Genomic DNA, 13320 nt, shown 5'->3' on the forward strand with positions numbered 1-13320 from the left:
CATGTCTGCAATTGTTATGTAGGTTTGCATTAAAAAAGAAAAAGAGACTTACATTTATTTTGCCTGTGGACAACCAGAGGACATCCCAAAAGCTCTTTACAGCCAATGAATTGTTCTTGAAGTGTAGTCATAGTTGTAATGTAGGAAATGCACAGCAAGCTCCCACAAAAGGCAATGTGATAATGACCAAGTAATTTGTTTGTTTTGTGATGTTGATTAGGGGATAAATATAGACCAGGGCAGCAGAGATAACTCCCCTGTTCTTCTTCAAATTAGTGCCTCAGGATCTTTTACATCCACCTGAGAGGGCAGATGAAGCTTCGGTTTAACATCTGACATTGTAGCACTCCCTCAGTTAATGCCTAAAGGATAACCATTGGATAAAAGCGAAACACTGCGGATGCTGGAAATCTGAAATAAAAAACAGAAAATGCTGGAAGAATACAGCAGGTCTGACAGCATCTGTGGAGAGAGAAACAGTGTTAACTTTTCGAGTCTGTATGACTCTTCTTCAGAGTTCTGAAGAAGGGTCATACAGACTTGAAATGTTAACTCTGTTTCTCTCTCCACAGAATCTGTCTGACCTGTGGATAACCATTGGGTACCACTGGATAATCTGGACATTTCGTAGACCAATCTAACCTTAATTGAAATGTTGTGGGAAGCAGGGATTCTTTCTTCCGCATTATCTAAACATTTACAATTCCAGGATTTGGGAAATGCCTAGCCATGTGCAGGGTATTCGCACCAACAGAAGTTAAATCTGCAGCCAGCAATGTAAACAAATATCCTGCTGGCTGGAGACTGAACTGGAGCTCTTGTTTCAAACCAGTAGCTGCACTGTATGTACTGCCCCTCTCACTTTTATTCAGCCAGGCCCGAGACGTCAAAACAGAAAACAATTTTACATACTGTGCTGAATATTTGTAAAAAGTTCAGTGTGGAAACAGAAAAATTGTATATGGTGTAGAAAGGGTGCATTTATACACATAGGTTTGAAGAAATTTTCAATTTGCCTAATACTAAACTTGCAGTGTGCGTTTAAGCACCAATTTTAACCTGGGGTGGGAGTGCACCATGAAAAGAAGCACAAATTCCATAATCTTTTCTCACAAGTTGACTGGAGTGGAAGCAAGGCAAGTGGGAGAGTTGGTGGTGGGAGGCGGGGGGTTGGAAATTTCTGATGATCGCAGTCAGGGAATGTGGGGAAGTTGGGGCAAAGGGGTTCCTAAGTTTCCAGGGCCAGAATTTTGACGTTGGTGTGCTTAAAATGATGCACGGTGATGTCGGCCGTGCGTCCCGACGTCAGAGCACGTCATTTAAATATTACTTTCGGCGGGCGCATGCCGGAGGCGGCTGCGCACCCGCCAAACTATCAACTGCCTATTAAGGCCATTAAAAAGCCAATTAAAGCACTTATCAACGCTGCCTGTCCAACCTTAGTGTTGGCGGGCAGGCGAAGAGCCCAAGCGGCCTTCACGTTTTTCAGGAATCCTCATCCACGGGTGGGTGAGATTTCCTGAAGGTTTAATTAAATAAATAAATAAATTCTGATAAATTGACAAACATGTCCCAGCTCATGTGACATTGTCAGATGAGGGGGCATGTGTAAATAATTTCCATCTGTGTTTATTAAAAAATTTCAATCTGAACTTAATCTCCCTGAGGCACGGAGCTGCCTCACGGAGATTTCTGCGCTCTTTTGCGTGCATGTGAAAGAGCGCAGGCCCCGACTGTCCCTCCTCCCCCCGTCCGCACAGGTAGCGCTGAGCGCTACTGGCTGTGCGTCACGCTGGGTGGGCCTTAATTGGCCAGCCCACATGAAATGACGGCATGCAGCCGATTGCGGGCGGCAATCGGCTCCGCGCCCGCCCACGCCCACTCCCGACCGGTCCGCCTGACATGCAGCAAATTCTCCCCCGTGTGGACCAGGAGGAGCAAGAATGCTCTCCCTGGCTAAGGAGGAACCTTAAAAGAAATAGGACTCCATGGCCCCGATTCTGCTAACCACCAGGTTTTGAATGGTTCCAATACACGGTTTTCACCTCTGGAGTTTGGGTTTGAATCTTGTCCAGACTGACAGAACATCACCTCCTTTGCGAGCTATTTGCCCCTAGAGGGCATAAAGCCGCAGAATAAGATGCCCTAACTTGGCGTTAAATTGGCAGCTTCCGAGAAACCACTGGACGGCTGGTGTAGAAAATTGACACCATCAGAAAGTAGATGCTCATCTGAAGTTAGTGCTAACACATTTTTAGGCAGAGAATAGGGAGCTTTACTGGATGAATTTTATCGAATCACTTTAAAGTCCTGAAAGCTCAGTAAGATCACCCACAGTTTTCACTTTTTCAAGTCAAATAAACACAAATACCTTAACCTTTCCTCATATTTTAAATCTCAAGGATCATCTTTCGTGGTCTCTGTATCCATTCAAGGGAACTAATAGCTTTCCTATGATTAAGTAATCAGAATCAATTACAGTATTCCGGGTGAGGGAGTCGTACTCGAAAGATATAGGCTCTTCAGATTTTTGCTCTACCACTCCAAAGCTAAGCATAGTACTGCAGGGTTTATAAATTTACTCACTAACCATCAGGGCCCAGATAAACCACAAAGATGTGATCAATGCAGTTAAATAAGAATTTTAGCTGCTGTGGAATTCCATTGCTGGCCCTACAAGAATTAAAATGCCCGGGGGTAGGGGCAGAAGCATTTGGCTAATTGGGGGTGACTAACATCCTCCCCAACCCACTTCACACAGAAGACTGTAGAAATGCAGGCAAAAGGTGGCCAGCTCAGAGGAGTGGAGGATGAGAAACATGAATTAGGTAAAAAAATTCAGTCCTTACTCACCTTTCAACTAACCCCATTTCACTGGGTATTGACCAGATATGGTTGATGAAACATGATTGATGCTAAGCCGTATCCCAACTGAGGACCAGGATGTGGGAACAGCCACCACCGCCCCCAACAACCCACTACACTCTTACACTGACAGCTTTGAAAGGAAGGTGGCGGCTTCCCCATGAGATCATCCCATGACATAAAGATAGGAAGGAAAGTAAGATGTGAAGAGGACATAAGGAGGCTACAAAGGGATATAGATCGATTAAGTGAGTGCGCAATGATCTGGCAAATGGAGTATAATGTGGGAAAATGTGGAATTGTCCATTTTGGCAGGAAAAATAAAAAAAAACATATTATCTAAATGGTGAGAGATTTCAGAGCTCTGAGATGCAGAGGGATCTAAGTGTCCTAGTGCATGAATCAGAAAAAGTTAGTATGCAGGTACAACAAGTAATTAGAATGTTATTGTTTATTGTGAGTGGAATTGAATAGAAAAGTCGGGAGGTTATGCTTCAGTTATATAGGGCATTGGTGAGACCATATATGGAGCACTGCGTATAGTATTGGTCTCTTTATTTAAGGAAGGACGTAAATGTATTGGAAGCAGTTCAGAGAAGGTTTACTAGGCTAGTACCAGAACTGGAAGGGTTGTCCTATGAGGAAAGGTTGGACAGGCTAGGCTTGTATCTGCTGAAGTTTAGAATAGTAAGGCGACTTGTTTGAAATATATAAGATCCTGAGAGGTCTTGGCAAGGTGGATGTGAAGAGGATGTTTCCTCTTGTGGGAGAATCTAGAACTAGGGGTCACTGATTAAAAATAAGGGTCCATTTAAGAGATGAGGAGAAGTCTTTTTTCTCAGAGGGTTGTGAATCTTTGGAACTTTCTTCCTCAAAAGGCAGTGGAAGCAGAGTCTGAATATTTTTAAGGCAAAGGTAAATAGGTTCTTGATAAGTAAGGGGGTGAAAGGTTATCAGGGGTAGGTGAGAATGTGGAGTTGAGTCTACAATCAAGTCAGCTATGATCTTATTGAATGGCAGAGCAGGCTTGAGGGGTGAGTGGCCAACTCCTGCTGCTAATTCTTATGTTCGTATGTCTATTAAGCCCTAAGATGTGAACTGGAGTAACCAGGTTTTGATTGAGTTCGAGGACACCTGGAGGACTCCTAATGAATTTATGGTGGGTTTCTGAGCAACTTGAAGGCCCAGATTACTTTAATGAATAGCGCACTCTAAAACTGGCTTCGTTTAATGAAAACAAATGCATTTTTGCAATTAGAAAATAAACAAGAATTGAAGAAAGGAAGATATGCTTCCAACTTTGACTAAGCATGCTATATCAACTCATCCATACATACAAGCATACGAATTAGAAGCAGGAGAAGGTCACTCGGCCCCTCAAGCCTGCTCTGCCGATCAGTAAGATCATGGCTGATCTGAATGTAACCTCAACCCCACATTCCTACCTACACCCGATAACCTTTCAACCCCTTGTTAATCAAGAATCTCTCTAGCTCTGCCTTAAAAATATTCTAAGACTCTGCTTCCACTGCCTTTTGAGGAAGAGAGTTCCAAAGACTCACAATCCTCTGAGAGAAAAATTTTTCCTCATCTCTGTCTTAAATGAGCGATCCTTTATTTTTAAACAGTGACCCCTAGTTCTCCCACAAGAGGAAACATTCTATCCACATCCACCCTGTCAAGACCCCTCATGACCTTAAAGGCTTCAATTAAGTCATCTCTTATCTTCTAAATTCTAGTGGGTACAAACCTAATCTGTTCAGTCTTTCCTCATAAAACAACCCGCACATTCCTGGGGCAGAATTTTCCCGTCTGCGATTTGGGGGCGGGGCCCGCTCGCCAACAGGAAAACGACGTGGGATGACATCGGGAGGAACCCCCGACATCATCCCGGTCCATTTAAATATTGAGGAGAGGCGGGCGGACAGCGAAATCAGCTGTCTGTCCGCTAACTTGTCAATGGCCAATTAAGGCCACTGACAGGATAATTAAGATAATTAAAGACCCTGCCCGTCCAATCTTAAGGCTGGCGGGCAGGCCAGGAGTCCCAGCGGGCTTCTGATAATACATGAAACCTCATCCACTGGTGGGATGAGGTTTCATGTCCATTTTTAAAAACTGTTTTAAAAAATGAAGTTTATGTGCTTCTTATTAACATGTCCCATCTCGTGTGACATTGTCACATGAGGGGACATGTTAATAATTTTTATATTTTTCTATTTTTCAAGTTTTTTACACTGTCATTAATCTCCCTGAGACAGCATGAAAGAGTGCACTTTGACAGATGGAGAATCCCTGCCCCCCCCCCCCCCCCACCCACACACAGGAAGTGCATAGCGCTTCCTGTCGGGCAGGCCACTGGGTGGGCCTTAATTGGCCTGCCCACTCAAAATGGCAGTGGGCCCCGTTTCGGCAGCGAGTTCGGCTGCCCACCCGCCGCCGAGCCGGTGGGGCCCGCCCGCCCACCAAGGGAAAAATTTTGGCCCTGGTGTTAGTCTAGTAAACCTTCTCTGAACTGCTTCTAACGTATTTACGTCTTTCTTTAAATAAGGAGACCAGTACTGTACACAATACTCCAGATGTGGTTTCACCATTGCCCTATACAACTGAAGCATAACCTCCCTATTTTTGTAATCAATTCCTTTAACAATAAATGATAACATTCTATTAGCTTTCCTAAATACCTGCTGTACCTGCATACTAACCTTTTTTGATTCATGAATTAGGACACCCAGATCCCTCTGAATCTCAGTGCTCTGCAATCTCTCAGCATTTAGATAATAAGCTTATTTTTCTGCCAAAATGAATGATTTCACATTTTCCCACATTATACTTCATTTACCAGATCTTTGCCCACTCACTTAACCTATCTATATCACTTTGTAGCCTCCTTACTTCCTCTTCACAATTTACTTTCCTACCTATCTTTGTGTCATCAGCAAATTTAGCAACCATTCCTTTGGCCCCTTCATCCAAGCCATTTATGTAAATTGTAAAAAAGGTTGAGGCCCCAGCACTGATCCCTGTGGCACACCACTCAATCACATCCTGCCAACCAGAAAAAAACCCATTTATGCCAACTCTCTGCTTCCTGTAAGCTAGCCAATCTTCTTTCCATGCCAGTATGTTACCCCCTACACCATGAGCTTTTATGTTTTGCAATAAACTTTGATGTGGCACTTTATTAAATGCCTTCTGGAAATCTAAATACAGTACATCCATGTTCCCCTTTATCCACAGCACATGTGACTCCTTCAAATAACTCCAATAAATTGGTTAAACATGATTTCCCTTTTACAAAATAATGTTGGCTCTGCCTGATTGCCTTGAATTTATCTAAGTGTCCTGCTATAACATCTTTAATAATAGCTTCTAACCTTTTCCCCATAACAGATGTTTGGCTAACTGGCCTGTAGTTTCTTGTTTTCTGTCCCCCTTCCTTTTTGAATAAAGGAATTACATTTGCTATTTTCCAATCTAATGGAACCTTCCCTGGATCTAGGGAATTTTGGAGAATTAAAACCAATGCATCAACTATCTCACTAGCCACTTCTTTCAAGACCTTAGGGTGAAGCCCGTCCCGAACTGGGGATTTGTCAGCCCGCAGCCCCAACAATTTGCTTAATACCTCTTCCCTGATGATTGTAATTTTCCAGAGTTCCTCCCTCCCTACCATTTCCTGATATACAGCTATTTCCAGGATGTTACTTGTGTCCTCTATAGTGAAGGCTGAACCAAAATACCTGTTTAATTCATCCGCCATCTCCCTACTTGTCATTATCAATTCCCCGGACACACTTTCTTTTTGTCCAATGCTCACTTTGTTAACTCTATTTCTTATTCAAATATCTATAGAAACTCTTACTATCCATCTTCATATTACTAACTGGCGTTCTCCCATACTCTAATTTCCCTTCCTTATTAATCTTTTTGTCATTCTTTGCTGTTCTTTATATTCTTTCCAATCTTCTGACCTGCCACCAATCTTTGCGTAATTATAAGCTTTTTCTTTAAGTTTGATACTGCCTTTAAATTTTAGATAACCACAGATCATGGGCCCTCCCCTTGGAATTTTTCTTTAGTTTTTCTGTGTATTCTGAAATATCCCTTAAAATGTCTGCCACTGAACTTCTATTGACACATCCCTTAACTTCATTTGCCAGTTCACTTTAGCTAGCTCTGCTTTCATGCCCTCGCTATTGCCCTTATTTAAATTTAAAATACTAGTCTTGAACGCACTCATTTCTCCCTCAAACTGAATGTAAAATTCAATCATATTATGATCGCTGCTACCTAAGGGTGCCTTCACTAGGAGGTTATCAATTAATCCTGTCTTATTGCTCAATACCAGGTCTAGTATAGCCTGCTCTCTAGTTGGCTCCAGAATGTGCTGTTCCAAGAAACTATCCCAAAAACATTCTATGAACTGCTTATCTAGGCTACCTTTGCCCGTCTGATTTTTCCAGTCTATATGTAGATTAAAATCCTCCACGATGATTGCTGAACCTTTCTGGCAAGCTCCCATTATCTCTTCTTTTATACACTGTCCTACTGTGTAGTTGCATTGAGGGGGCCTGTACACCACTCCCACAAGTGACTTCTTGACTTTTTCATTCCTCATCTCAACCTGAACTGTTTCTACATTGTGGTTTCCTGAACTTGAGTCATCCCTCTCTAATGTGCTAATATCATCATTAATTAACAGAGCCACCTTCCACCTTTTCCTAACTTCCTGTCCTTCCTAAACGTCACATACCCTTAAATATTCAGTTCCTAATCTATGTCATCTTGTAGCCATGTCTCTGTAATGGCTATCAGATCGTCCTTATTTATTGCTATTTGCGCTATCAGTTCATCTGTTTTGAATGCTATTTGCATTTAGATACAGAGCCTTTAGTTTTGTTCTTTCATTATTTTTGTAGCATCTAGCCTTATCCACTGATTTACTCTTAGAATTGTACTCTCTGTCCCTTCCTGTCACAATCTCTCATTTTCCATATTAATATCTTTCTCTCTTGCCTTGTCTCTTTGATTTACCACATTTTCCCAAATTTGATCCCTTGCCCCCACTATTCAGTTTAAAACCCTCTCTACTTCCCTAGTTATGTGGCTTGCGAGGACACCAGTCCCAGCACAATTCAGGTGTAGACCTTCCCAACGGTACAGATCCCACTTTCCCCAGTACTGATGCCAGTGCCCCATAAACTGGAATCCACTTCTCCCACACCAGTCTTTGAGCCACGCATTCATTTCTCTAATCTTATTTGCCCTATGCCAATTTGCACGTGGCTCAGGTAATAATCCAGAAATTATTACCTTTGAGGTTCTGCTTATTAATTTGATGCCTAGCTCATCATACTGACTATGCAGAGCCTCCTTCCTCATCCTGCCTATGTCGTTGTTATCTACATGGATCACGACCACTGGATCCTCCCCCTCCCACTGCAAGTTCCTCACCAGCCCTCAGCAAATGTCCCAAACCCTGGCACTGGGCAGGCAGCAAAGCCATCTGGACTCTTGCTCTTTGCTACAGAGAACAGTGTCAATGCCCCTCACTATACTGTCCCCGACTACTACACATTCCTTTTTGATCCCCCCACTTGTTTGGCTTCCTGTACCACGATGCCCCATGGTCAGTTTGCTCATCCACCCTGCAGCCCCCACTCTCATCCGAATAAGCTGAGAGAACCTCAAACCTATTGGATAATTACAGTGGCTCACACTCCTGCCCTCTGGGCCCCCTTACCTGCCTCACTCACAAGTCACGCTCTCCTGTCCCTGGCCACTGACCAAATCAAAAGATCCTATCATAAGCGGGGTGATTGCCTCCTGGTATAAAGCATCCAGCTAACTTTCCGCCTCCGTATTGTGTCAAGAATCTGCAGCTCAGCCTCCAGCTCAATGACTCTGAGCCGAAGTTCCTCAACCTGCAAACACTTACCGCAGATGTGCTTGCCCTGGATCACAATGACCTGAATTTTACCGTTGGTGGGTGTGCGCAATTGGCAGGCCCGGGAGTGGCTGGGAAACAGACTGCCGACTGCGATTGGCCCACCACCGCGATTTCACACTGGCTGGCCAGTTAACCGTCAGCCAGCGTGAACCGCATGTTGAAAAGCTCAGCGCTGCTGGGGGAAGGGCGGGAAGAGGGTGGGCGATGATGTTACTGTGGGCATGGGTAAGCACTGCGAGAGAGCTCCCTGAAGGCAGACAGCTGGCTCAGGGAGCTGCAATTGATGAAATAAAGGTGTGAAAAGCGGCAAAAAAATGTATAACATGCATAACAATAAAGCACCTGAAAACATACCTCACAAAAAATAAATGATTTTTTTTTCACTTTACTTCATAACTGAGATTTCACCCCGTCCTTGGATGAGGTTTGATGAAAAATGTAAAGGCTGCCTGGCCGATTCACCTGTCCACCAACTGTAAGGTTGGACTGGCCACGAAAAATCGCAGACAATTGCACCTTTAATGGGCTTAATCGCCCTCTTAATTGTCAGCGGGCATGCTTCCGACTTTTGCGTGCGCTCAACGAGTGAAATATTGTGCGAGTGCACGATGGCGTTGGGACGCTTGCCCGACGTAATCTCATGTGATTTTATGCCCGATCGGGTCAGGCGCATGCCCAGCCAAACTTAAAATCCTGCCCATAGTTATTCAGGAGCTCCCACATGCTGCAGCCTTGACACATTACTTGCCCTGTCATCCTTAATGTGTTTTAAATAAATACTTGATTATATTAATCACTTTTTTAATGTTGCTTTCGTATTTTTATTAACTTTACTGATTTGTGTACTATTTTAAATCTTACGGATAGAATAGAACTTAATCACTTACCACATACTCACCAAACAGCTGTTTCCTTTCCCTGCGCAAAAACCAATTTCTATGGGGTGAGAAAGATAGAAAAAGTAAGTGAACATATCCTCCCTTCACCGAACTCCCCTCTCATCAAAGCCCAAGGGGAGAATTTCACCCATGTTGGGTGGGCTTGATGGGGCGGGGGCGGGTGGGGGTGGTCGGGAAGCTGCCTGCAATTGGGGACAGACCGCGATTTCACGCTAGCTGGCCAGTTAAGGCCCGCCCAGTGTGAAACGCAAGCTTCAGGGCTCAGCACTGCCTGTGCGGGCGTTGGGGAGGGAGTGTGAGCAGGGTGAGCGTGAACTTCGCGCATGCGCGCGAGTGCTATTTGCAAATCTCCCTGAAGCAGATGAACAGATTTCAGGAAAAATTAAAGCTTTAATAAATGTTATAAAACATGCCCCGTCATGTGCCTCCGTCACATATGCAGGGACATGTTATGAAAATAAAAGTTTTTATTTTGTTTTTATTTGCTTTTGGAAATCTCATCCCACCCGTGGATGAGGCTTCCAAAAAAGTGCAAAGGCTGCTTGGCGCTTTCGCCTGCCCACCAATCGTAAGGTTGGACGGGCAGCAAAAAATTTCTTTTAATTAACTTTTTAATGGCCTTAACAGACCTTTTAATTGTCAGCTGGCGCGCTGCCGACTCCAGTGTGTGCCTGCCGCCCGAAATATTGTGCGAGTGCGCAATGACGTTGGGACGCTCGCCCGTCATCATCACGCATTACTTTATGCTCGGCCAGGTCGGGTCCGCACCTGTCCACTGAGCTTAAAATTTTACCCCAAGTCTTCACTCAGCTCAGTTGTCCTCCGTTTGTCCTCAGCTCAGCCTAACGGTAGCTGCATGGAAATGTGACCTGATTGTTTCATACAGCAATTCAAAGCATAAATAAAAATGTAACAGTCCCATAACAAGTTCAAAAGCTCCTCGATACATTGGCTTAAGTGGCCAATGGGGTTTGGTGAGTAATTTCCCAGCTTTGTTTTCCCTTTGATTGGTCTTGGGTTCTTTTTTTTTACCTTTCCTTCAGGTGATGTGACTGATGGTGGGCAGCTGGCTATGTGAACCTGTGGGCAAATTTGGTGGTGAATTTTGATGCTACATTGTGGTTGTGCTGGGTAGGCAAGATGGACCAGCTGGACTTTTCCTGCCCATCGATTTTGTATGATCATGTGTATGATCACTGCAACATTATAAGTTGTGCATTTTCTTTACTTGTTCTAAATGTCAGGTCATATTTCGAAAGGAGACACAACACAGAGCCATTGGGATCTGGATAATGTTGGGAATCAATCCACTTTTAAAATTTGATACTGCAGAGAAGCTATGAATTACATTATTTGCTTCCTTACTAAACTCAGGAAGTGAGCAGCAGTAAACTGCTCATGGTCCTGTACAGTGTGACTTTAATAGTAGTGTTAGTATATTTCTGCTCATAATATGATTTAAAAAAAAATTTTTTGTTACATAATATACACAAATATGTATTTGAAAGCATGTTCATTTTGTGCAACAATGCAAAATAAAATGGCTTCCCTTAGTAAAAAGCTGAGAAAGTAAAAAGCATAAATGAAAAAAGGCGAAGGAAGAGAACAACCTCATGGATGTGGGGGAAGAAATCTGTTCTTCCCATTTTCCTTTCTCTTGCCCTACGTGCATGAAGTGCCTGATATCCATCTAGAAATCAATGCACAACACATGGATAATTTCCTCTGTTCTAGCCTTGAGATCCTCAAAGTATTTTCATTAGCCTTATCAATAAATTATTAATAAATATGTCAGCATACGTGAATAGATGCACTGGCTTAACACCCAGCATGTAACATTCTTGCAAAAAAAATGTCTTACTGATAAAAAAAGCTCAGAGGAGTAAAAGTAACTAACTATTTAATATTTTTAATTGGGTTAGAATATTCTAAAACAATCAGAATAGCTCAGCATACAATGACTATTTTAAGCTTGGGGCTTCTTGACGATTCAATGGTTTAGCACTAGACTTACCACAGGGTTCATTATTAAGCTTAGAATTCTGATAAAATCCTTAAGGTGTTTATCATCAGATTCATCTTTTTCTCTTTTATTCCTTAGACATAAACGCGGAACGTTTAGACAGCCAGATTGCAGATGAGACTGTGGAAACGTACAGTGACAAAGAGTCAGGACAAACAAATTCTCCAGATCTGGCCAAAGACAAGAATTGCTATACAGCTGAAAGCCCTGAAATGACAGTGATTGATGAAGAACGATTTCCAGTTGAGAAGAATGGCAACGGCTTGGAAACAGTGCCAGAAAGCTCCAAATTTAATCTGGACCAAAACCAACTACTGATGGAGGGTCTATCTGGAACTGTGTCAATTCCTTTCTCTCTAAAAGGTAACAGGCCTCCCATTGAAGTGCTGAAGAAGATATTCCCAAATCACAAAGCTACAGTCCTTGAGCTGATTTTGAAAGGTTGTGGGGGTGACCTTGTTGGCGCCATTGAAATTCTTCTGTCAAGTCGCTCTGCTTTGGCTTCAGATAGACCTGCAGAAGCCCCGGATGTCCTCTCTGTATCTTCTAATGGACAGACGTTTTTTGAACATGCTTTTGGCTCCTACCCTGTTGCCTCTTCTAAGTGGTCTGTTGGGTCAGCTTTCAGGGTCCCAGATTCCTTGAGATTCTCCAGTGATCCTGGCAATGTCATGTCAAGCCCGCTGGCCATGCCATTACAACACCCATTTCCTCAGCCTCCTCGCTACCCACTGGTCCTGAGGAACAGCTTGAGTAGAAACCAGGGAAGTCCATTTATATCAAATGATGTTGCTTTATGGAACACCATGACACTCCAGCAGCAGTACCAGCTCAGATCCCAATATCTCACCCCTTTCCCAAACACTTCAGCTGGCATCTTTCGCAGTTCCCCAGTACTTTCCTCTCATCCTACCAATGATCCTAGGCTTTCAATTGCTGATGAGGGCTGTTCAATGGTGACCAAACAACCCATTTATACAGAGGAGGACTATGATGAAAGGTCTGATTCTGCAGACTCTAGAACATTGAACTCATCCTCTTAAATAATATGTAGTTATTTCTCACCAAATAGAATATGAAAAGGGAAATACTTGAATGTAGTAACAAGGACTCAAAGTAGATACTCCATCCACTTATTACTATCCCTAACTGGGCATAGCCAAAGGATTATAATACATAGTTATCCAGTTTATATTGTCATGATTAGATGTGTTAGTTTAAGAATATGTATAACTGGTAGCTATACTTCTTAATGCATGTAATATGCTGTGATCATGATGGCAAGTGAAAAAAAACTAGGCACTTGAACAACTATCTGTAGCACGCCCACCATTTTAAATGCAAATAAATGAAAATGAAAACGATGTACTTATTCAGTTGCGCAAAATGTCATTCACACCGACTGTTTCGTTCATTATATTTAGCACCAGTCAGGTGCACTTTTTCGGCAATGTAATAGCTTTCATATAACCCAGGTTTAGAATAAAAGGGCATATTTAAGATATATTTGACTATGAAGGAGGCGGATGAACAAACTACTATATTTAACTAATAAAGGCATTGAACGTCCTAACCCCACT

At 43.0% G+C, this 13320-nt stretch overlaps 1 protein-coding gene across 2 annotated transcripts in view; it reads left to right on the top strand.

The window, feature by feature from the left end:
* dmrt3a (doublesex and mab-3 related transcription factor 3a) overlaps nucleotides 1-12783 on the top strand; it is a 29089-nt gene extending 16306 nt beyond the window's left edge. Inside the window, exon 4 of one of the 2 annotated variants that reach the window (XM_078558131.1) lies at nucleotides 11877-12783. In XM_078558131.1, the coding sequence (XP_078414257.1) occupies nucleotides 11877-12783 (907 nt within the window). Of the gene's footprint in view, nucleotides 1-11818 lie in introns of both variants that reach the window. The other variant, XM_078558122.1, reaches the window with a different exon arrangement.
* Nucleotides 12784-13320: the final 537 nt, after the last annotated feature.

This window comes from Cetorhinus maximus, chromosome 2 (assembly GCF_964194155.1).
Source record: "Cetorhinus maximus chromosome 2, sCetMax3.hap1.1, whole genome shotgun sequence".
Classification (NCBI taxonomy): Eukaryota; Metazoa; Chordata; class Chondrichthyes; order Lamniformes; family Cetorhinidae; genus Cetorhinus; species Cetorhinus maximus.